The following is a 22,627-nucleotide window of genomic DNA, read 5'->3' as shown; positions in this document are numbered from 1 at the left end:
GCTTTGTTAAAGACTGTGGCTGATTTTTACTTCTGTGGCCACTTTGCAGCCACATCTGATCTCTGGTCAAGTAGGACGATGGACCCATTCTCGAGCTTTACTTTGCACTACATTGACGATGTTTGGAAACGGTGCCAGTGATGCCTTGAGACAGCATATTGTCCATTACAATAAAATGACCATTTACATTAAATATTTGTTTACAGAAGATGCAGGATATGCACTGTTTAAAATATTATTTACAGGATATACAAGTGTTATTTTATTTAGAAGAGATACTGCTTATTTTCTACTTTTAATATGAAAAACGTTGAAAAATAATTTATTTTGTTTCCAAAACAACAAGTTATTTATTTTCACTTTTTTATACTGTTCGTTGTTGAACGTTGATGTTCCATAAATAATCATAGATGGTAGATAATGTGCGTTTCCTTCAATTATTTTAAGTAATGCACCCTTCATTTAGAAATCTCTCACTTGTAATACTGTACAAAACCTGTCAGTGAACTATGAGGGCAAAAAAAAAAAATAATAATAATAATAATAATAATTAATTAAAATAATCATCAATCGTAACAGTTAAAAAAAACTGTTAAAATGTTCAATTAATCAAAATTTAGATTTTAGGCCAAATCACCCAGCCCTAATATAAGCACAAAAGTCTGTGAAATAAATAACACTATTGCAGTGGGCTTAGTCTTAAGTATTGTGCTTTTAAGAAACTCAATTTATTTTACCATTTAAAAACATCTTTGTATGGCATCAGCAAAACTGCTGAGTTGTGATTCAGACATCAAATGTGGCATCAGATGTGGGCAGGAGGAGCAGAGAGATGATGCTCATGGTTAAGATAATCAGTGAAAACTATCAAAGATTCACAGGTTGGTGGAAACTTGAAGCTGTGTGGTTTAAGAATGTGATATAAGTAACATGATGAGGACAATTCTTGTTAAACTTGTGGTGTCATTTTCACATCTCACATGGTTTAGAGCAGGGGTGTCAAACTCAATTCCTGGAGGGCCGAAGCCCTGCACAGTTTAGTTTCAACCCTGCTCCAACACACTTACCTGTAGGTTTCAAACAAGCCTGAAGGACTCAATTAGTTTGATCAGGTGTGTTTAATTAGGGTTGGAACTAATGCCGAGTTCAGACTGCATGATTTTCAAACTAGTCGTGTCACAGATGTTTTCATACTGCATGACTATCTGGGCTTGCGTTTCGTCGCTGCTTTGTTTACACTGCAAGATGGTTCGGCGACATGGACATTCACATTGCATGACTTTAATATAGGGAGAATCGCCGACAACTTCGTCCAAACTACGTCTCACAGCCAAAAACATGTGGTATCTTTTGTTATTAAGTACACAATGAGAAAGAAACCTTTAATGAGGTAGAACATGTACATGTTTGCTCACCAGGGTTTAAAGGGAATTAGCCATTTCTCCTCAACGTTGATAATAAACTAATTTCTTTCTGTATGAAACGTCAAACAGACACGGTTGCTCCTGAGTCCTGTCAAACTTCCACTAGTTTTCCCTCCATTTCGTGGGTCCAAATAAACCGAAAAAGAGCGCTTTTAACTTCTCCCCCAGCCTCCTGCTGGCCTGCAGCAGGTATACACACACGCACACACAAGTGAAAGCTGCTCTCTCATTGGCTGTATGCGATCGCTGATGTTATTTTCAGTCAAAACTCAATTCACACGGCATGATTTGAATCGCTGACAGCTCCAGATATTTAGCACGCCAAATATCTCACAGGCATCAGCGACTCATCGGCGATTCTCTCAGATCGCGTCTTTGAACGTTCATACTGTGTGATTGTCACTCATGTGCACGAGCAGCGATTTGCCTGTGATTTCAGGCATTTGTCGGCGATTTCTCAAAACCTGTCGGCGAGCCAAAATCAGGGCTAAAATCACGCAGTCTGAACTAGGCATAAACTGTGCAGGGCTGCGGCCCTTTTGGAACTAAGGTTGACACCTGTGGTTAAGAGTAAATGTATTAACTATTAACTCAGCATCAGAAATTAGTTGTTTGATTTAATACGCATACACTGCATGTGTAGATGTATAGTACAGCTTAAATATTTCAGAAAATTAATGATTCTTTACAACTACTATCTCTAGGATTTGCAGAGAATAGACTGAAAAGAAAATGTCTAATAAGCTGCAGATATGTCAATGAAAATCTCTATTTTTCTACTAATCCTAGAATTTTATATTTATTTTTTATTTTTCACCTTTGCATGTAAATATGATTGTATTTGGATACTGGCCATATATGTATATATATATATATATATATATATATATATATATATATATATATATATATATATATATATATATGCCTTGTAATACTGCTATTACGAATGATGTGTTTGAGACTTGAGACAATGAGGAAACTTGGACTGATTAATGATTTATTAAAGAACTTCTTCTCCTTTTTATTTTCATGAAATCACATATTTCCAATTACTTTGTGGATCCATTTAAGATATGCTGAAATCTTAGTATACACATTAGGAAGCAAACGTGAATTACATTGATAACGGTCACAGAAAGCTGTGACTCCAACAGCAGTGTTATTACAAACCAAAGGACCTCCTGAATCCCCCTAATAAAAAACACAGATCAACACGTCACTAGTGAAATTAGATTAAACATTAACATAGTCTGAATCATCTTTCATACGTACATTGCAGGATCCGCCATGGCCATAAGCACAGATCATCTTTGAGGCCTTATAATCAGATCCCCATTTCTGTTCACACTCTGCATCATTTACTATACTTGTGTTTGCTTCCATTAGACGATCTGGCTTTGGTCCATTTTTCCACAGTCTTCCCCAACCAGCAACACTACAGAGAGTATCTGCTTTAACATCTTCTCCATCCTTCGGTAATGATATCAGTCCAACATTCTTGCTCAGTCTGACCTTTTTCTTTAACTGTGATGCAAAACCACAACCATTGTTAACAAATAAACTTAATTTATTTTAAAACTATACACTGATTATACTACTGTTTTATAGGTTAGTGCAGAAGCCCCAACGGCCAATACAAATTTAATTCATTTTTAACAGAAATTTAAACTTTGTGCTAACTAAAAGTATTAAAGGTTGATACTTTCAAAAGCATGATGTCATTCCGATTAAGATGCGGTTTATATTTCGAATTGAAGTAGCGCTCCACTTCACAACGGTCCAAACACTTGCTCCTACTTAGTTTATGGGCTCCAACCAAAACCGTCAGAACCTCTCTTCTGTTAAAAGTATGGTAAATATGTGTTTAGGATTGTACTGCAGTCACTGCATCCGTAAAAAGTGATTTAAACTCAACATTGCAATACACACTAAACAAAATGCTTACTCATTCCAGCAATGTGCAGCAGTCAAGACAAACTGTTCAGTAATGAGGAATCCACCACAGACATGACTGTCATTCGACTGAATAGAAACCATGTAAGGTCTGGAGTGAGGTTTTGCTTTCCTGCCGTCCACTATACCCACATGAGCTGCAAGAGAAAGAGAAAAAAGTAAATACTAAAATAAAAGTAAGCTACTCCACACATGCCAATGAAGAATATCTGCATAGGTTGTTAACGTGATGGTCAATTTTCACTGTCACACATCACAAAAATTAATATAATTAGTATTGTTATCATTTAAAATGCAGTCAATAGTCTCATTACAGTTTTGGGCCAGATTGCCTATGGTGCGACCGTCTCAGACACAGTTTTACAGTTTAAAATACAGCTCTTTAACTGTAAATGAAAAGAAAATTCTAGAATTATTAATACATACCTAAGGCCTAACTTTACAATTTTTTATTTTAGTAAACAGCAATCTTTTTTTTTCATACAAATATTTCAAAAAAGAAAAATAAACTTGATCCATTTTGTCACTGATAATCATGTCCTCTGATATGACATTCATACATTCATTTTCTTTTCGGCTTAGTGCCTTTATTCATCAGGGACCGCCTCAGCAGAATGAACCACTGACTTATTCAGCATATGTTTTACACAGCGGATGGTCTTCCAGCTGCAACCCATCACTAGGAAACACCCATACACTCCTGTTCACACACATACACTACGGACAATTTTGTTTATTCAATTCATCTATAGTGCATGTCTTTGGGCTGTGGGGGAAACCGGAGCACCCGGAGGAAACCCAGACGAACACGAGGAGAACATGCAAACTCCACACAGAAATACCAACTGGTCCAGCCAGGACGTGAACCAGTGACCTTCTTGCTGTGAGGTGACAGTGCTAAGCACTGAGCCCATGTGCCACCACCTATTAGGTTTTGTCTGAACTATTGACTTATTTAACTTTTTGGAATTATTATAAAATTGCTATATTTTGTATTTCTTTGGTATTTATTGAAAATATCCAACAAGTTTGAGAAGTCATGAAAAAAAAAAACTTTAAAATAAAGTAAATAGCACTGTATGAAGATTAAAGATGAAGTGCTCTCACACTGCTTTTATATTATTAAGTGATGTTTTTAATTTTGTTACACCATAGGACATATTTAAGGTACAGTTTAGTAAAATGTAAAAAAAAAAAAAAAAAAATGATGAAAGGATTGATAATGATTGTGTTCCCCTGTTCACCTTATTCTTCATATATGAGCATGTGCAGCCATTTGAATCTTTTTGGCTCAAGACTTCCAGTCTCATTCACTTCCATTTATGTTAAGTTTGAATGTATTTCGAGTTGTTAAGTTAAAAACAGCTCATTTTACTGCTTGATTTTGCAAACGGACATTTTCTTATTATATGATTCTGTAAACAAGTAGTTTTTATTATTTCTAGTCATTTCTCTCATAGGCAGCTGAATCAGAAGTTCTAAAACAATTGCAAAACAGAGCTGACTTCAGCATTGAAGAATAAGTTCATTATTTTCTCAAACATCAGATTTCAGATTATATAAATATAACATTTTTTATTTCTTCAAAGGTTTGTCAACCATCCATATTAATCAGTTAAATTCAGTCTCACCAGTGAAGGTCATGTGTGGCAGCAGAGAAACCAGCAGGAGCAGAGAGATGATGGTGATGGTCATCATAAAGACAGTGACTTCTTAATGATTAAACCGTTTAAATTTACATTAAAGGTGGGAGGAGAGATTCCTGTTAAGACTTGTTTTTCTCAGCTTGTGGTGTCAATAACACCGATAGTATGACGATATTATTAGTGCTGTTCTTTGCACCATAAACAGGCTAGGGTATGATTAAACATCCTTCCATTTGTTTAAAAGTGCAATAGATATTGAGTTTCCGTCTTATTTTTCATTATTGTATGATGAGCAACACATTTTATTTCAAGAATTCTAAAGAAGAAGGGTATATTTTAAGAGGAGAGATTTGATTGGCTGCTATTTTAGTCTAGTGTAGTCATTGTGAAACTCATCACACTGGCTGAAGATCATCTGCAGTAGGGTCTCTGACTCACATTGATATTCTAACTAAATGCACCTTTTTAGGCAAGGAAAAGCAAGGCAAGTTTATTTATATAGCACATTTCATGCACAATTATTCAAAGTGCTTTACATAAACAAGAATAAAAGAAGCATAAAATAAAAAGACAATAAACAACAAAGAATAAAAATGATGAAAACAGATTCAAATATGTTAAAACCGGTTTCAAATGAAAGAAAAATAGAAGAAGGGCATAATAGTGTGACATGTCAGACGTAGCACAGTGCTCATTCAGTAAAGGCACAGCTAAACAGATGCTTTGACGGAACCCTTGAAATTTCCTATTTATTTAAGATCTGAGTGATCTGTTAGGTTTGTGTTCAGTGAGCATATCTGTAATGTATTGAGGTCCTTGACCAGGGCTATTCAATTGGCGGCCCGCTGGCCGAACCCGGCCCCAGAGGCAATTTGTTCCGGCCCTCCAAACATTGTGACCAGACATCAAAAATAAATTTAGTTCAGTAAAAAACAAAACGGAGTCTGTTTCATAAAGCACGAGCTGCCGTTGAAGGCTGCGCAGAGCGCAAGTCACCATAAGCGACTGGTGCATGCAACCGAAAACATGGTAATGGAACAATTAGCCGATTTCACTATTAACTGCGCTTTAATTCGTCACTTTTAAATCGTAAAGCCTTCTCTAAGCCACATTTCTGTTGGAGGGAACAAAACGAAACTGCTGCAATTAAACAAAGTTATGCCAAATTGCCAACTGTGCGCTAGTTTAAAGTAACAATTAAGTACACCGAGGCTAATACACGCACACCTGAATAACTATAGCAGCGGCCGTTCCCAAATTACGTCTTTTCCACTTTCAAGTTTGTTATTTCTAATGTAAGAATGTATGCGCGCACAAGCAAAGCATCACGCTTGCGTCTTTCCGGTTGCACGCAGTGGAAAACATCTCACGGTGAGAGTTGTGCATGCCTTTCTGTGCAATGTAAACAAAAGATGTTAGACGAGTCTAGAATGATATGCATGAACACAGATGACAACAACAGTTAATCTAAATAGCTACTTACCTAAAGCTTGAATTTAAATTAGACGTGATAACTGTGAAACCATCATTATTCTTCAGAATATATAATCATACAACCAAAATGTATAATTGTTGCATCCCTAATTGTAATGCAGTTAAAAAAAATAACATATAAATGTTTGAATGTAGAAGAAGCCTACTTCTGCAATATGGAAGCGTATGAGTAGCATAATTCAATTCAAAAAGTAATATGCAAAATGGCAATGCAATATGTTAAATGGCAATGTATTTCTGTATTTGAATTTGCATTTTCCAAAACATATGAGCAATGTTTGGTGCAGAATGAAAATGTCAATTAAATTACATTGTTTGCATTTCTCATTTCAAACACTGTTTTAATATGTAAATTGTATCCACATTTTAAAGCTTTATAAGTTGCAAAATTAAATTGAAAATGCTATACACAAACTGAATTTGATGTGAATAAAGTACAAGCAGAAACTGTAGCAAAATGATCATTTAAATGTTATTTGTCCTAAATGCATTTTCACTCGCGTCTAGGAAACGCAGGATTACATTTTCAGCATAATAGCATGGGATGTGTGTTGCAAAATTAATTTTGAAATGTAATACGCAAAACAAAAATGCAATATGTAAATGTCAGTGTGTTTCTGTATTTCAGTTAGCATCGTTAATGTTTACCATTAGGCAAAGGTAAACAATTGCTCTGAGCTAAGACCCCCACCCCCCAAAAAACTACTAAAGATAAAGCAAAAGGGTAGATAAGGGTAAATGATTGCTAAATTTGCAGCAGAAAAGGGTAACTTTGTCTAGATTAACTGTTTAGATGTGCTAGAAGTGTAGCACGCTCAGGACATTTGCTGGTTAAAAGTGGCAACTACAACAAGATTAACAAAATCTGAAACATGTGCATGGATTTAGGATAAATTGTTATTGTTCGCTGATCATTAGTAAAACAGAAAATTGATATTAAAATTGATATCAATGTCCATACACACTCATTCACTACGGCCAATTTAGTTTATTTAATTCACCTAAAGCACATGGGGGAAACTAAAGCACCCGAATGAAATCCGCGCAAACACTGGGAGAACATGCAAACTCCACACAAAAATGCCAGCTGGCCCAGCATGGACTCAAACCAGTGACTTTCATGCTGTGAGGCGACAGTGCTAACCACTGAGCCACTGTCGTCTTTAAATTTAGTTTATTAATTTGTCATTATCTGGGTGCCATCAACAAGCATTCTTCAAAACATCTTCTTTTGCGGTCAACAGTTGAAAAAACAACATAAAGGTTTTAAAACACATGAGGGAGAGTAAACGATGAGGTACTTTTCATTTTTGGGTAAACTTTCCCCTCTATACAATACCCTTAATTCAAGATATCATTAGGGGGGCTCACCATTAAAAGTGATGAAAGAATCCAGGCTGACCTCTTGTGGTGAGTTTAGGTAATATACAATAAATAACAATATTTTATTTAGTCCAAAATCAAAGTTAATGCTACATGCTAACGTATTGTTTTCATGTTAAAAATTCTTCTGGGATAATATAAAATATATTTAAGCCAAATGCTTGAAAAGCCTTTATCGTGTTTCCCTGAAAGTATTTAGCAATGAAATGAGAGTTTATCTGCAAAATGCAGCATTTTAGCTAGACTTTAGGCATGAGTGTTTCACAAAATGTCCATATAAACAACAAGGAAGTCAATGATTAGAGATTCCCAGCTTTCTTCAAACTATCTTCTTTTGCACAGGTTTGTGAAGAGTGAGTAAATAAGGAAATGTTCATTATTAGGTGAAATCTTTAAGTTTAAGAGAAGAGTAGTGGAACAGTTAAGATAGGAACTCCTGTTGTAGTCCGTTATGTTTTCTCACTTTCCTTCTGTATATGAACATACACTCTAGAAAATGTTCCTCACAATTCCTTTATGCTGTCCCAGCACAAATCAATTAAGTTAACTTAATTGTTTTGACACATTTAAGTAGATTGAATATAAAACAATTAAGTTGTCCCAAAAAACCTCAAGAATTATGTTGATTAAGCTCATTTTAAATAAGTAGTTTGAACAAGCAGCAAATAAGTGTATGATGATGCAAAGACTTAATGATGATGTAAATGCTAGTTTTTTCATATTTCTTTTATTTTTCTCTAGTTTGAAAAATTGCTTGACCAGTAGTTTTAAAGACCACCATAATTGTGTAATAATATTGTAAATGGTTGTGACAATGAAGATGATACAACTGATTGATGCTTGCCATTTGATACTTTTATTAAAAGATTTATGGAAGAATGAAAAAAAAAACATCTCAAGATTATTTCTTTTTATAAACATTTCCAGTTATGTTGTGGATCCATGGAAGATATGCTGAAATCCTAGTATACACGTTAGGAAGCAAACGTGAATTACAGAGATAACGGTCACTGAAAGAAGTGATACCAACAGCAGTGTTATTACAAACCAAAGGACCTCCAGAATCCCCCTGTTAAAAACACAGATCAACACGTCACTAGTGAAATTAGTTCAAACATTAACATAAAGTCTGATTCATATTTCATACGTACACTGCAGGATCCACCATGGCCATAAGCACAGATCATCTTTGAAGCCTTGTAAGTCTTGTTCCATCTGCGTTCACACTCTGCATCATTCACAATTACTGTCTCTGCCTCTCTTAGACGATCTGGACTTGGGCCTTTTAACCACAGTCTTCCCCAACCAGCAACACTACAGAGAATATCTGCTTCAACATCTTCTCCATCCTTTGGTAGTGATATCAGTCCAACATTGTAGCTCAGTCTGACTTTTTTATTTAGCTGTAATGCAAAACAGTATTATTTATTGTGAACACTTTACAATAGAGGTGTACTAATATGCTTTAAATAATGCTTAACTAATGCACATATGTTCATTAGTTCATGTAAACTCATATAGAGCTCAACTGATTATTACTGTATGAGCAACAAATTAATATTCTATATGATTCCTACGTTAATTAATCAATAATATGGTATTAGTTCATTCGATCAGCCTTTATTTATGTAGCATCTTACTACAACCAAGGTTGACCAAAGTGCTTTAGACCAGTAAACACAAGTTATACAACACAACTAAAAAGCAGACAATGCAAAACAATATGTGTGAGTGCTCTGCATTAAAAGCCAATTTGAACAAGTGGGTCTTAAGCTTGGCTTAAATGAGTTAAGCGAGTTATGAGTTGTTAGTTAAACGAGTTGTAAGGTATTAGTTCGCTAATAACATATTATATGAAATAATTATTTAATTGCAGGCGCTAATTAACTGTGTAGTCAAAGTTATGCACTTCCACTTCCAGTTGTCTGCTTTTATTTAGTTAATCATTAGACAATGATTCGCAAAGGTATAATAACTGTATGACTTGTTCTGGCTCAGGACTGTTAACTAATTGTTTGTGTACTGTAAGTAGTTATTTGCTAGTATTTAGTTGCAAATCATTAGAAAAGGAACTGCATGGTTTCGATATGTTGTGGTAATAAACACATTTACACTATTGGTTATTATATATACTAAACGCTATTAGAGTTAACAGTTTATAGATTACTTAATATATGAATAATAAAGAGTATTCATTTGATGCGCATGCTGTAATCATTAATAAATGGTTTAGTTTTCATGAATTATATCTTAACTTTTGATTATCTGTGCATTAGCTAAACATTATCTAATCTATATCAGTGAACCAGTAATCGTTCATTTATTTTCTTTTAGGCGTAGTCCTTTTATTAATCTGGGGTTGCCACGGCGGAGTGAACCGCCAACTTATCAAGCATATGTTTTACACAGCGGGTGCCCTTCCAGCCGCAACCCATCACTAGGAAACCCATACTCAACACTGAATCGCACACATTCATACACTATGGACAATTTGGCTTACCCAATTCACATATACCGCATGTCTTTGGACTTGTGGGGGAAACCGGAGCACCCGGAGGAAACTCACGCGAACATGGGGAGAACATGCAAACTCCACACATGAATGCCAACTGACCCGGCCAAGGCTCGAAGGAGCGGCCTTCTTGCTGTGAGACGACAGCACTACCTACTGCGCCACCACGTTGCCTGCACCCATATTGTAAAATATTATCGACTCAATTTATGATTATTCTGTAGTTTTTGTTTGTTTGTTTGTTTGTTTTAAAACAGAAGCACCAAATGAAAAAGAATAAAAGGATTTAAGGTTGATACCTTCAAAAGCATGATGTCATTCCGATCAGAATTGAGTTTATACTCAGGATGTGGGATGTAGGATGTCACTTCAAAGGTGTCGTAAATTTCATTTCCACTCAAATCATGGGCGCCAACCCCAACCGTGATGACATCACCTCTGTTGAACAAGCATATTGTATCACTGTTGTATGATGCACTGCATGATTGTGCTCATGTGTCATTCTAAATGGATTTTAACTCAACATAGCTCACAGTTCACATTAAACAAAACTCTTACTTTTTCCAGCAATGTGCAGCAGTCAAGACAAACTGTTCAGTAATGAGGAATCCACCACAGCTATGCCTGCTGTTTTTCTGAAGAGAAACCATGTAAGGTCTGGAGTGTGGTTTTGCTTTAGTGCCGTCCTCTATACCCACATGAGCTGAAAGAAACAGGTGTTAGTAAATGAAAATAGTTGTTAGTCAAATTACTCTGTACTTTAAAAACTAATATTCTTAACAAATGCCCAAATCATCATCTGTATAGTCAGTCTCACCAGTGTAGGTCAGGTCTGGCACCAGAGAAACCAGCAGGAGCAGAGAGATGATGATGATGGTCATGATGAAGACTATCAGTGAGCTCTCTATGACAAAACACTTGCATATATATATATACTGAAAATATGGGTGGAGACATTCAGATTTACAGTATTTTTTCATGGTCCCACCCTGAGTTATATTTTATAGATGAAACTAATTTGATTGGCTCTTATTACAGTATGAGTCATTTAGAAAGTCACACCATCTGACACCAAATTAAATTCTCACTAAATCCATTACAGTTCATTATAAAGGCCGTGTCATATAAGCCGCTCATGTTAGAAGTTTCTTAACACACATAAAATACTCTCAATAATAATCTCTGTATACACCATAGCCAAAAAACCCTCACATTTAATTTTAAGCTAAGTTTACTAATTTTAAAGCTTGTGTGCACAGAACATTTTCAATACAATACGAAACTAAAACTTATAAATGATAGAAGCCCTCTTGAGATGCATATACCTTATTGATTTTCCATTTAGTTTACTGATGAGTGCGATGCAGCTTTCAGTTTTGAATTAGATTTATTATAATCTTACATTTCTATGTTTGTAGCAGAAACTTTATTTGTTTATTAAATTGACATGCATATAAAACAATGGTTAAAAAAAAAAGTCTTTACTTCAGTGCTGCATTTTTGTTTGAATAAAAAATATGATTTTATTTTTGAATAATACAACAGTTGCAGCAAAAAAATATATATATTTCTAGCAGAAAACTCATGTTTTTAAATATTTATCAGCACAATCAGCGCAGTAAAATGGAGAGAACTGCATGTATTTATTTATTTATTTAATTATTTATTGTTATAGTTATCATTATTGGTATCATCATCAAGATTTCTTTATCTTTGGACATTTATTTTGTGGGAGCAGCTGTGCTTTTGAGTGAAAAAAGAGCAATAAAACAGGTAGTCCCAGCCCATGTAATTTTTTGTTACAGACCAACCCAGTCTCTATTAAAGAAAATAAAATATATGTTGCCTTCAAAGTGAAAAGGTTGGGGACCCCTGATGTAGAACATATGAAGAAAGTTGTAAACAAGGATGGTTCCTGATTTTGTCCTGTAGTAGGGCAGCAAAGTTTTGTATAAGATGCTACTACTGTATGTAATGTACTGTATGCATTCTTTTGGAGACAGCTGGTGAGATGTCTGTTGCAGTAATGGCATTTTTTGTCAGCTTAGCCTTGCTTGGTTTTTAAAGATAATAGGCTGCTTTTGTAATTGCTTTATTATGGCTGTATTATGAAGTTTTGGCATATCTAAAACTAATGATAGGAATAGGAAGCCTTATTAAAGAAAATAAAGAAACAATCAGACAGTGTTTAGATTGTTATGAAAGAGTAGAGACTGGCCCATATCATTACTGCCAAAGTTCAATTATTTGTCTTTATTTTTTTTTGTACTGTACTCTGCACATTGTACTGTACTCTGCACATTAATCCTTCATTCAAATTTGACATTAAAAACACTAATCTATAAAACAGTAATGTAAACCAGGGATTCTTAACTGCTGGGCCTCAGCGATCCTGCAGGTGGGCTGCGAGCTTAAAATTAGTTCTCAATATTATGCTATAATTTTTGGATTTTATAATTAATATGCTTAAAATGACTGAAGTAATGCACTTTCTCCTGTTCTTTTAATTGATTACTTCAAACTCGGCGCAAAAACACCCTCAAGTTTGTGTCTGCAACTACACCATAGTTCACAAATTATGCATAAAGTGGACGTGAAAGTCTCTCTTTGTGTATTTTTGTGTGAACTATTTAATATATCTGCAGTTCTCTAAAATTTATGTCATTTAAGTGTTTTATAACAGATGCACCCCCATACAGGAGGGTCTAGCGAGGCTCAGTGGTTTTTCATGCATATAATGTAAAATAAACTTGCATATGAGCTTCAGACACGCTCTGACGGACCTGTTCATTGTTCCTGTCAGCGATCTCCCAATAATATCCAGCTACAAGATTGACACGTTTCAACAGATTTAGGGTGTTTTACTGTAATTGACATTTGTTTGCAAATTTTTGATTAGTAGATATTTAATAGTAGATATTCAGTCAGTATAGTTTAACGCAGAAGCTATATATATATGAGACACAGTGGCGCAGGGGGTAGCACGTTCGCCTCACAGCAAGAAGGTCCCTGGGTCGCTGGTTCGAGCCTCGGCTCAGTTGGCGTTTCTGTGTGGAGTTTGCATGTTCTCCCTGCTTCGCGTGGGTTTCCTCCGGGTGCTCCGGTTTCCCCCACAGTCCAAAGACATGCGGTACAGATGACTTGGGTAGGCTAAATTGTCTGTAGTGAATGAGTGTGTGTGTGAATGTTTCCCAGAGGTGGGTTGCGGCTGGAAGGGCATCCGCTGCTTAAAAACTTGCTGGATAAGTTGGCGGTTCATTCCGCTGTGGCGACCCCTAATTAATAAAGGGACTAAGCCGACAAGAAAATGAATGAATCATATATATGATATATATATGAGCAATATCACACAAATAGCAGTACGGTAAGGCTGTATATCAGCAGTGGTGGGAATTATGCTTAATTATGTCCCACCCATGTGATACTCATGTGATATTGCGTTTATACAACAGTTTGACGGCACAATCGGATATATAAAAAAGAAAATCAAACACAGAGAGTCTAAAAACCCTTTTTTTTGGGAACTGCTATCTTCCACCATTCATTTACATCTGCAGCTGACGTCAAAACAGCAGAAGCCATTACTAATTCACCAACACCACTTTAGAGCTAGTATTTGAATGGTTCTCAAGTGTAATGTATAAAGTGATGACAAAACACCAGATTTTGCTGACATTTTAAGATTATAAGGCTGAACTTGACATGAAATGCCCTCCGTCTACAGAGATATCTTCTTATAGTGATACAGTCTAGGGTATTTTGCTGTTGCAATTGGAATATCACAATAAATGACCCCAAAAAGCAAAGCAATAACCATCAAGACTGCTGCTGTGTTTGCAATAAAGAAAAATAAGGAGGGGGTGTTCGGGGGTGAGGTCTCTGAGCCCCCGTTTACACTAATGCGTTTTCTTTTTAAAACGCATTAGTTTTGCTACGGTTACGCCATCTGTCCACTCTACGCTGGAGTTTTCGAGCGCCGAGAACGGAGCGTTTTGAAAACACTGGAGAGGCCGTTTTCATTCTTAAAACGCTGTTGCTCCGTCTCAGTGTGGATGGGGAAAAACTGAGACATCTGAAAACGGAGGCGTGGCTGCAGACATTCGCCTATCTGATTGGGGCTGTTCCTCAATATTAAGTAGCCTAACACACACAGTTCAGTCTCGCATCCTCTCCCTGTAAGTTCAGACTTCGCAAGTTTGATATGAAAAACAGACCCCCGAGGACATGTTCAGTAAATCTTCAAAGGGAACAATTTACTTTATAACCTTATTCACAACAATACAGTTGAAGTCAGAATTATTAGGCCCCTGAATAATTAGCCCCCCTGTTTATTTTTTTCCCAAAATTACTGTTTAACAGAGAGATTTTTTCAGCACATTTCTAAACTATCCTTGCAATGTATAACATAATTTGGAAAATATTTAAAAAAGGAAAAAAATCAAAGGAGGGCTAATAATTCTGACTTCAGCTGTGTGTGTGTGTGTGTGTGTGTGTGTGTATTATATTTATATATATATATATATATATATATATATATATATATATATATATATATATATATATATATATATATATATATATATATATATATATATATATATATATAAATTTTTTTTTATGATCATTTCATACAATAATTTTAGAGAAAATGTCAGACAGATAGGCCTTTAAAAAATAATCGTAGAAAGAAGTGGGCCCCGAAGTGAAAAAGGTTATGAACCCCTTGTGTAAGCTTTAGTTTAAATAAATATTTGTAATAATACTAGTAATATTTTATGCTCATTATCAGCTGACAAGTGTCCAAACATAAAGACAAATTAGCAGATAAAATGGCACTAAAGTGCCTCATAATCTAAGCTTCATATCTAATACAAGATGATGGGAATAATAGCAAAAAATAAATAAATAAATAAATAAAATGACCACCATTTTTATTCAGCTATGGGCCTTAGACAAAATGTTTAAATAGTAAATCCATTTGCACCACTTGTTGGTTCATGGGTGTGCTGGTCCGAAAAAAAAAAAAAAGGTGTGTTGAGGTGCTGACTCTATGTGCTCATAAAAAAATCATAGGATATCCTTTGAAAAGCGTATAGGGGTCTTACTTTAACGTCTTGACTAAATCTTCACATTGCACAGTTAAGAAAAAATGTAGTTATGGCAAGTTCACCACAGGACCAACCAGCCCTGACTTATTTACCACACAGGAAACATGTTTATTCATTAGAGCTGAGAAAGATGGTGCTTGTGATAATGTTAACCAGTGGAAACGATCAAATGTTTGCAAGTGCGTTGGAAATATATAAGCTTTGGTATAGGTCTGTGGTTTATGCAAGATGATGAGTAAATATTGTTCCTGCTAATGCTTGGTTTGGTCTAAAAGTATTTAACATGTCAGTATATATTTTGCTGAATTCAATTATTGATTGAAATATGAATTTCTGGCTCATACTTACTGTACAGGTGCCAAAGTGTAGTCTAGCATTTGTGTTTTGTAATGGCTGCAGAGAGAAAAGAATACTCAAGACAAGTTGTTTCTAAGGCACAGATCACCGTTTGGAAATTGCCCTGAGATTGGAGGTTTGAAAAATGCAAGATTACAACCGTATTGATCTGTTTGTTGAATGTCTAGTTTTGATCAACAGCAAGATTATTTGCACACTGAGATACTTGCTGGCCTAATGAATCAGAATCTATGATTTCAGTTATTTCAGTTTTTTTTTTTTTAGATAAAAAAACATTGCATGAGAACCAGTTAATCTAAGTAGGCCAAGAAAGGTTGGCCTAAATAACAAAGCCAAGAGGAGCATGTGCTTTACAGGGTGAAGAATACACAGGCCCAAGAATTGATCCCTGTGGAACTCCACAGTTTAATAAAACACACAACAAATATACGAATCTTTGACGTTTCCCCATTTTCAATACAACCAAACTTTAAATCCAGGGTGTGTGTCAATTCAATTAATCTTCAATTCTAAAGCACTTTTACAATGTAGATTGTTTCAAAGCAGCTTCACATAGAAGATTATTTCAAGAGTTCACACTTAGCTGATGATTGGTAATACACTCTTAAAAAAAAAGGTTCCTTGAGGTTCTATATAGAACCTTGGGGTTCTATACTTGGCCAGTAGAACCTTTTACCCAAAAAATGGTTCCATTTAGAACCCTTTGACTGCAAAGAACCTTTTTGATTAAAATGGTTCTATAATTTTTGAATCATAACATAATTATGTAGTAAAGATTATACAATAATTATAAGCTATAACACAGAAAGACAAAGTTTTTTGAGTCAAAACCTAATAAAATGAATGCTGTGGTCAAAAACTTAATCAGTGTACATTATGATGGGATTTTTTATGCAGGTTTGTACAATAGCATATAACTTATAGGCCTAATTTATATATACTCAATGTTTAACATTTTTGACAAATTATTTTGTGAAATAAATAAAATAACCAATTTATTTAGACTGTGCAGTAACATGTTGTTATGGTTTAATAATTTATTTGAAACTAATAATCATGAAAAAGCCCTCTGGTGACGTCATTGACAAGGACATCGTCATGGACCTGTGGTGAAGAGCCTCGAGAGTGAAGGTTAATTTTTTGAAAGGAGAAGTCCACTATTTCAGCTTCATCATTCAGGTATGTTAGTACATTTAATATATATATAGTGAAATATTTTGTATTATGAGGTAAGGTTTCTATTTGATAGAAAATCCCTCGTGTTATATGGTGAACTGAATGGGGTAACTTTAGCATTAATATGGATAAACACTGTGCTTGTGATGACCTAGGTCGTCACCCTTCGGTTCAGAAATCTGTTACGTTGAATTTTTTTCTGCTTTTTATTCTAAATAAGTTACAATATCGCTATACTTGTTTGTCAGTACTACTAATTAAATTACCGATAACAGTACACAGCTGTGTTATTTGAAGGCGAGCTTCGAGAGAGCTTGAATGAAGCATGTGCACGTTATTTTAAAAGTAACTTGATATGAGCCGAATTCATCGTGTTTTTTGTGTTGTTTTTACCTCCAACCTTGAACAAACGCTCACATTTAGCTTGGTTCGTGTGTGTTTTATCAGTGATTAAGCTAAACTCTGCAAAGTAGTGGACATTACTGCCCGCTTTTGAGACGTTCCAGCTAGTCTGCATAAAACCGCAAGATAGCAGTGCACCGCTCGTGCCCGCACAGGCAGATTCGTGCCAGAGTCTGTGCACGCGCGGGAGGCCAGTCCCGGTGGCAAGTTCTCCCTATGGCTAGTCCGCCCCTGAATATTATTGAAACTTTTAAAAAGCCAAACATATTTTAACAATCCATAGACGAAAGATTAGGTCTTATTTATAAAAGACATAAAAATGCAGACTAAATGTATTGTGAAATTATATATATATATATATATATATATATATATATATATATATATATATATATATATATATATATATATATAGTGCTAAATAAGTTTAAAATAAATATATGATCCATAGACGAAAGATCAGGTCTTATTTATAAAAGACACAAAAATGCTAAATAAATGTATTGTGAAATATATATATAGTGCAAAATAAGTTTAAAATAAATATTTTAATGTATATTTTATTTTTCTTCAAACAGCCTGGAAACTGAACTGCACCATAAAACTTGTGCTTGGTATGTATCATTGTTTTAAAATCCAAACAAACTGTATTGTGGTCAGTAAAATGAAATAAATATTATAAAAGACTTCAAGATTGTATTTTTCATTACAGAAAAGTGCCATGGGACCCATATTAATTGTCCAACTTTGATCTGCTGGACACAAGTAGCTTTGAAGAACAAGGATCCCAGCTTAAAGAAAAACATGTGTCACATCCATAATTGTTTGACATCATCTTTAAGCCCACCTGGTAAAGTATTGTATTTTATAACATGCATAATTCACACTTTTTGGTTGCTGTTTACTGAAAAAATATATTTATCACAAAAAATATTCTATTACTTACTACTGCTGTTTTAATACAGTGAGAATATTAAGGTCGCTGCTTAATAAAAAGTCCTGCAGAGAAGAAATATGTATTGAAAGGTGTAAATTTGCCTACAGGATTCCTTGTTGCAATGTCTTCAAAACAAATGTAAAAATGAAAGGATTTCAGTGGTGAGCTCATAACGATGGGATCAAAAGGAAGTGACCTGGACTCAGAGGGACTTAACACAAGGTAAGTTTATTTCAATACATTTTATGTCAAGATTAATTCTGTGATTTAAATTCATATTTACACACTCTACAAATGCTGTCTTCCTACCTCAGATTGTGATGGACATAGAATGCGACACCGTTTACGAATAAGTCAAGAACCAAATGAAACACACTATTTTCCAGAGTACAGATTATGGAGGGGTCTGCAAAACTAATAGAGCAGTTTCTTCTTCTTGGAGTGCCACAGCTTGTGAGTAACCAAACACTGTTACATTGTGTGCCAAACAGATATGAAAAATCTGTGTATATGATATTTTAAAGCTCATTTGGTAAAGCAATGCATTAGCAATGCCAAATGTGTTCCAGGTCTCACATATTAATAAATGTATAGATTAAACACAATCTAAGTCTCTTTATATAAAAGTATCTGCCAAATATGATGTATGTTATTTGATATGCAGTTATTTTGTTTTGTTTTTATTCTAATTTTATTGTTTTATTTAATGTACATACTGAATTGAGGTCACTCAGAAATGTCAATTTCATTAAATTCTGTAACAAATGAAGTGCATATTAAATAGAAAATATATTACAGCTGTCTACACTGTATTTCTGTATTTTTGATGACTTTAAAGTACTTGTATTGCTGAAAATGTGTCACTTGGAAACTTACACAAAGTAAACAAAATGTTTTAATTTAGGATGCTGCATATAAGGACGTAGTGAAGAACACAGAAACATCTTTAAAAGAAATGGCCCAAAAGAAGAGAAGGAAAGAAGGAAGTACTCAGCATTGAAATATCGTTTGACAGAAATCCAAAGGTCCTAACAGCTCTCCTGATTCCGTCAAGGCTTGAAGTGTCAGCATTACGATGGCCAACGCTCGCTCACTATCCTTCTGCTCCCTTATTTATCAGAGGCACCACAGTAGAATGAATTAGCAATTACTCTTCACTTTCCAGCCGCAACCCAGCACTGGGAAACACCCATATACTCTCTCATACACCTGCACACATTCACTCACTGTGGCCAATTTACCAATTCCTGTACGCATACCTTTGGACTGTTGGGGCAACTGGAGCACCCAGAGGAAACCCACACAAACACTGGGAGAACTTGCAAACTTCACACAGAAACACCAACTGACCCAGTCAGGACTCGAACCAGTGACCTTCTTGCTGTGATGTTACAGTTCTAACAAGTGAGCCACTGTGCCACCCATGGACAAAACTATTTTCGTTATAAGGGAGGCCAGCAAACATGGACATGCTACAGGTTGTGGAATGACTGTTCTCAGTGTTTTGTCTAATCATTTTGCAAAGTTTTGTGTGCGATTAAGTACTTTGTTCAATAATTTTTATTGAAAATTATGTATAAAAATGGATGTTGCCATGACCAATACATACATGTACCGTCAACTTGTTAAAATTGTATTGTTATTTAATAGATGTTTTTGTATTGTTTCTATCTGCATTGTAATACATTTTTCATGATTTTACAGATGTTTAAAAGTTAAGTTTTGTATTTGTTCAATCAGTAAACAAGCTTACAAATGTTTATTAAAAAGTGAAATCATTAGAATTAGATTGTTGATTGCCATTAAGCTGTTAATTATGTTTACTATTAAATAGTAAAAATGTATAATGTTTAGAGGTAGATCTTATACAAAGTACGCAGAGGTGCAATTTGAAATATTATTTAAAACTTATTTTGTGAAGTAAATTGAATAAATTTAAACTATTTGAATTTTCTGCATTGGTTTTATTTTGTATTCAATAATAAATAACATTAATTCAATAATAAATAAAGAACCTTCAAATGGTTCTAAATAGAACCATGTAACTTGAATTTCAAAGAACCATTTGGGGTTCTATTTAATGAACCCTTAAAATGGTTCTATTTATAATCTTTTTGGGGTTCCATACATGAAGCGCTTGAAAGAACCATTTCTGGTTCTATATAGAACCGTTTATTTTAAGAGTGAAAGAACCATTTGGGGTTCTATTTAATGAACCCTTAAAATGGTTCTATTTAGAACCTTTTTGGGGTTCCATATATGAAGCGCTTGATTGAACCATTTGTGGTTCTATATAGAACCGTTTATTTTAAGAGTGAAAGAACCATTTGGGGTTCCCCTTCGGTTGGGGAACTTCAGTGCCATGAATGGGAGGATTCGGATCAGAAGCCGCTTATCTGGAGAGTATTGAACGGGCCAATGAATGAAATTAATTGGCAGCGTAAGCTTGCGCAGGTGTGCGACATCTGCAATTATCTCAGCATATAAGCACACCTGAAGCCAGCAGACGCCATCCTTTTCGCTTCAGATCCTTTCTGAGTGAGTCGATGAGGGTTCCTCTTGCTGATCAGCACTTCAGAGCGAACGAGTGTGTCTCCCGGTCCAGAGTGGGTCTTCGCGGTGGCAGACGGTCGAGCTGGGTTACTCCCTTGCCTGCGGTTCTTTGGGTCCGGTCCTCCAGAGCGGTGCGTATAGTTGCAACTTTCCTAAAAGAGCAACACAGTCGTGCAGCACGTCCTTTTCAGGATGGCGCTCCGACTGTGCGTTTCTGGATGCGGGGGTTTCCTGTCTCCGGATGATGGACACGATCACTGCATTGCATGTTTGGGGGTCCAGCATGTTAATGCGGTGCTCGCGGGCGGTTCATGTCGTCATTGCGATGCCATGACCGTTGCACAGCTAAGATCGCGGCTAACTTTCGCAAGAGAGCGAGCCACCCCAGTTCCTGTTCTAAAAAAGCAGCGGGCGCTCGGGCAGATCTGAGGGTTTCAGCGGGAGCTAATCCGCCGCCCACGGGCTCGCGGACCTCTCACTCCTCACGGCGCTCCATCCAAGCTTCGGGTGGTGAGAGTGATCCGTCTAACCAGATGGTAGCTCTCACACTCGCTGACACCGGAGATCAGATGTCCTCCGCGGCATCGGAGGGTGGGCTTTCACTGTCCGACGAAGATCCGGACCCGCTCGCCCCCTCCGGGCAGGTGAGCGCTGTCAAATCGGATCCTGAAGCGGACATGTTAGCCGTGCTTTCCCGGGCTGCTTCGGCCGTGGGGTTGGAGATGGTTTATCCCCCAGCTCCGCGGCCGGACCGACTAGATGGGTGCTACGTAGAGGACCAGAAGGCGAAGCCTTCGAAGCCTCTCGTCCCCTTCTTCCCGGAAGTGCACAGTAGGCTCACGCAGTCCTGGAGGGCACCTTTCTCTGCCCGTGCTGCGAGTGCCTCCGCCCTCACCGCCCTTGACGGCGGAGCTGCCAGGGGGTATGAGGCGATCCCGTCAGTGGAGCGCGCTATCGCGGTCAATCTTTGTCCGCGCGGCGCCTCTACGTGGCGGGGTTTGCCCCGCCTCCCGTCCAAAGCCTGTAGGTTGTCTGCCTCCCTCGGAGCCAGAGCTTATAAGGCTGCGGGCCAGGCTGCTTCTGCTTTGCACGCGATGGCCACCTACCAGCGCTACCAAGCGCAGGCGCTGGCCGAGCTGCACGAGGGCGGGTCCAACCCAAGCTTATTACATGAGCTGCGCACCGCGACCGACTATGCTCTTCGGACTACTAAGTCCGCCGCGTGTGCGCTGGGGAGGACGATGTCCACACTTGTGGTTCAGGAACGCCACCTCTGGCTAAACCTGGCCGATATGCGCGACGTTGACAAAGTTCGCTTTCTTGACTCGCCCATATCCCAGGCTGGCCTGTTCGGCGACACCGTTGGTGAATTCACCCAGGAATTCAAGGCGGTGAAAGAGCAGTCGGATGCGATGGGCAATGTCATCTATCGGCGTGGCCGTAAGCCCGCTCCGCCCGCCGAGCCATCCACCTCCGCTGTTCCTCGCCGAGGGCGCCCGCCAACGAGTGCTGCCCCGCCCCCGCCTGCGCCTCCGGCCAAGCGGGCGCGGCGTTCACCTCGAAAGCAGGCAGCCCCTCCTGCCCAGGGCGCCGTTAAGTCCGGTAAACGGACCGCGAAGCGTCCCTGAAACAGGCCATCCGGAGAAGAGGAAACTTGCTCTTTCCCCGCTGGAGGGCGG

At 37.0% G+C, this 22,627-nt stretch overlaps 2 protein-coding genes and 1 long non-coding RNA gene across 3 annotated transcripts; 1 reads left to right on the top strand and 2 right to left on the bottom strand.

Moving 5' to 3' along the window:
* Positions 1–2,416: 2,416 nt before the first annotated feature.
* LOC137490598 (duodenase-1-like) lies at positions 2,417–5,323 on the bottom strand. The gene is made up of 5 exons (XM_087304248.1): positions 5,012–5,323; positions 3,373–3,517; positions 3,130–3,265; positions 2,700–2,951; positions 2,417–2,618 (listed from the first exon to the last, which is right to left on the bottom strand). The coding sequence occupies exons 1-5, from the start codon at positions 5,076–5,078 to the stop codon at positions 2,463–2,465; spliced, it is 756 nt and encodes a 251-aa protein (XP_087160374.1). The 5' UTR covers positions 5,079–5,323; the 3' UTR covers positions 2,417–2,462.
* Positions 5,324–8,736: 3,413 nt separating this feature from the next.
* si:dkey-78l4.2 lies at positions 8,737–11,329 on the bottom strand. The gene is made up of 5 exons (XM_087304249.1): positions 11,233–11,329; positions 10,974–11,118; positions 10,715–10,853; positions 9,055–9,306; positions 8,737–8,972 (listed from the first exon to the last, which is right to left on the bottom strand). The coding sequence occupies exons 1-5, from the start codon at positions 11,294–11,296 to the stop codon at positions 8,805–8,807; spliced, it is 768 nt and encodes a 255-aa protein (XP_087160375.1). The 5' UTR covers positions 11,297–11,329; the 3' UTR covers positions 8,737–8,804.
* Positions 11,330–16,957: 5,628 nt separating this feature from the next.
* On the top strand, positions 16,958–20,350 carry LOC147838491 (uncharacterized). Its single transcript, XR_015522523.1, has 6 exons — positions 16,958–17,059; positions 18,037–18,072; positions 18,171–18,308; positions 18,503–18,617; positions 18,710–18,848; positions 19,300–20,350. It is a non-coding gene; the product is annotated as an uncharacterized LOC147838491 (long non-coding RNA).
* The last annotated feature ends 2,277 nt before the right edge of the window (positions 20,351–22,627 follow it).

The sequence above is a fragment of the Danio rerio genome, chromosome 22, assembly GCF_052040795.2.
Source record: "Danio rerio strain M-AB ecotype USA chromosome 22, GRCz13ab, whole genome shotgun sequence".
In the NCBI taxonomy this organism is placed as follows: Eukaryota; Metazoa; Chordata; class Actinopteri; order Cypriniformes; family Danionidae; genus Danio; species Danio rerio.
The sequence above is the reverse complement of the archived record's forward strand: the minus strand, read 5'-3'. Positions and strand labels throughout refer to the sequence as shown.

Bases quoted from the DNA above. Each gene is read 5' to 3' on its own strand.
- LOC137490598 (XM_087304248.1), bottom strand. From the start codon at position 5,078: ATGATGACCATCACCATCATCTCTCTGCTCCTGCTGGTTTCTCTGCTG. The intron at 3,518-5,011 runs GTGAGACTGAAT...TTTCTCTTGCAG, and splicing joins GCCACACATGACCTTCACTG to CTCATGTGGGTATAGTGGAC. The intron at 3,266-3,372 runs GTAAGCATTTTG...TACTTTTAACAG, and splicing joins GCTGCACATTGCTGGAATGA to AAGAGAGGTTCTGACGGTTT.
- si:dkey-78l4.2 (XM_087304249.1), bottom strand. From the start codon at position 11,296: ATGACCATCATCATCATCTCTCTGCTCCTGCTGGTTTCTCTGGTGCCA. The intron at 11,119-11,232 runs GTGAGACTGACT...TGTTTCTTTCAG, and splicing joins GCCAGACCTGACCTACACTG to CTCATGTGGGTATAGAGGAC. The intron at 10,854-10,973 runs GTAAGAGTTTTG...CTTGTTCAACAG, and splicing joins GCTGCACATTGCTGGAAAAA to AGGTGATGTCATCACGGTTG.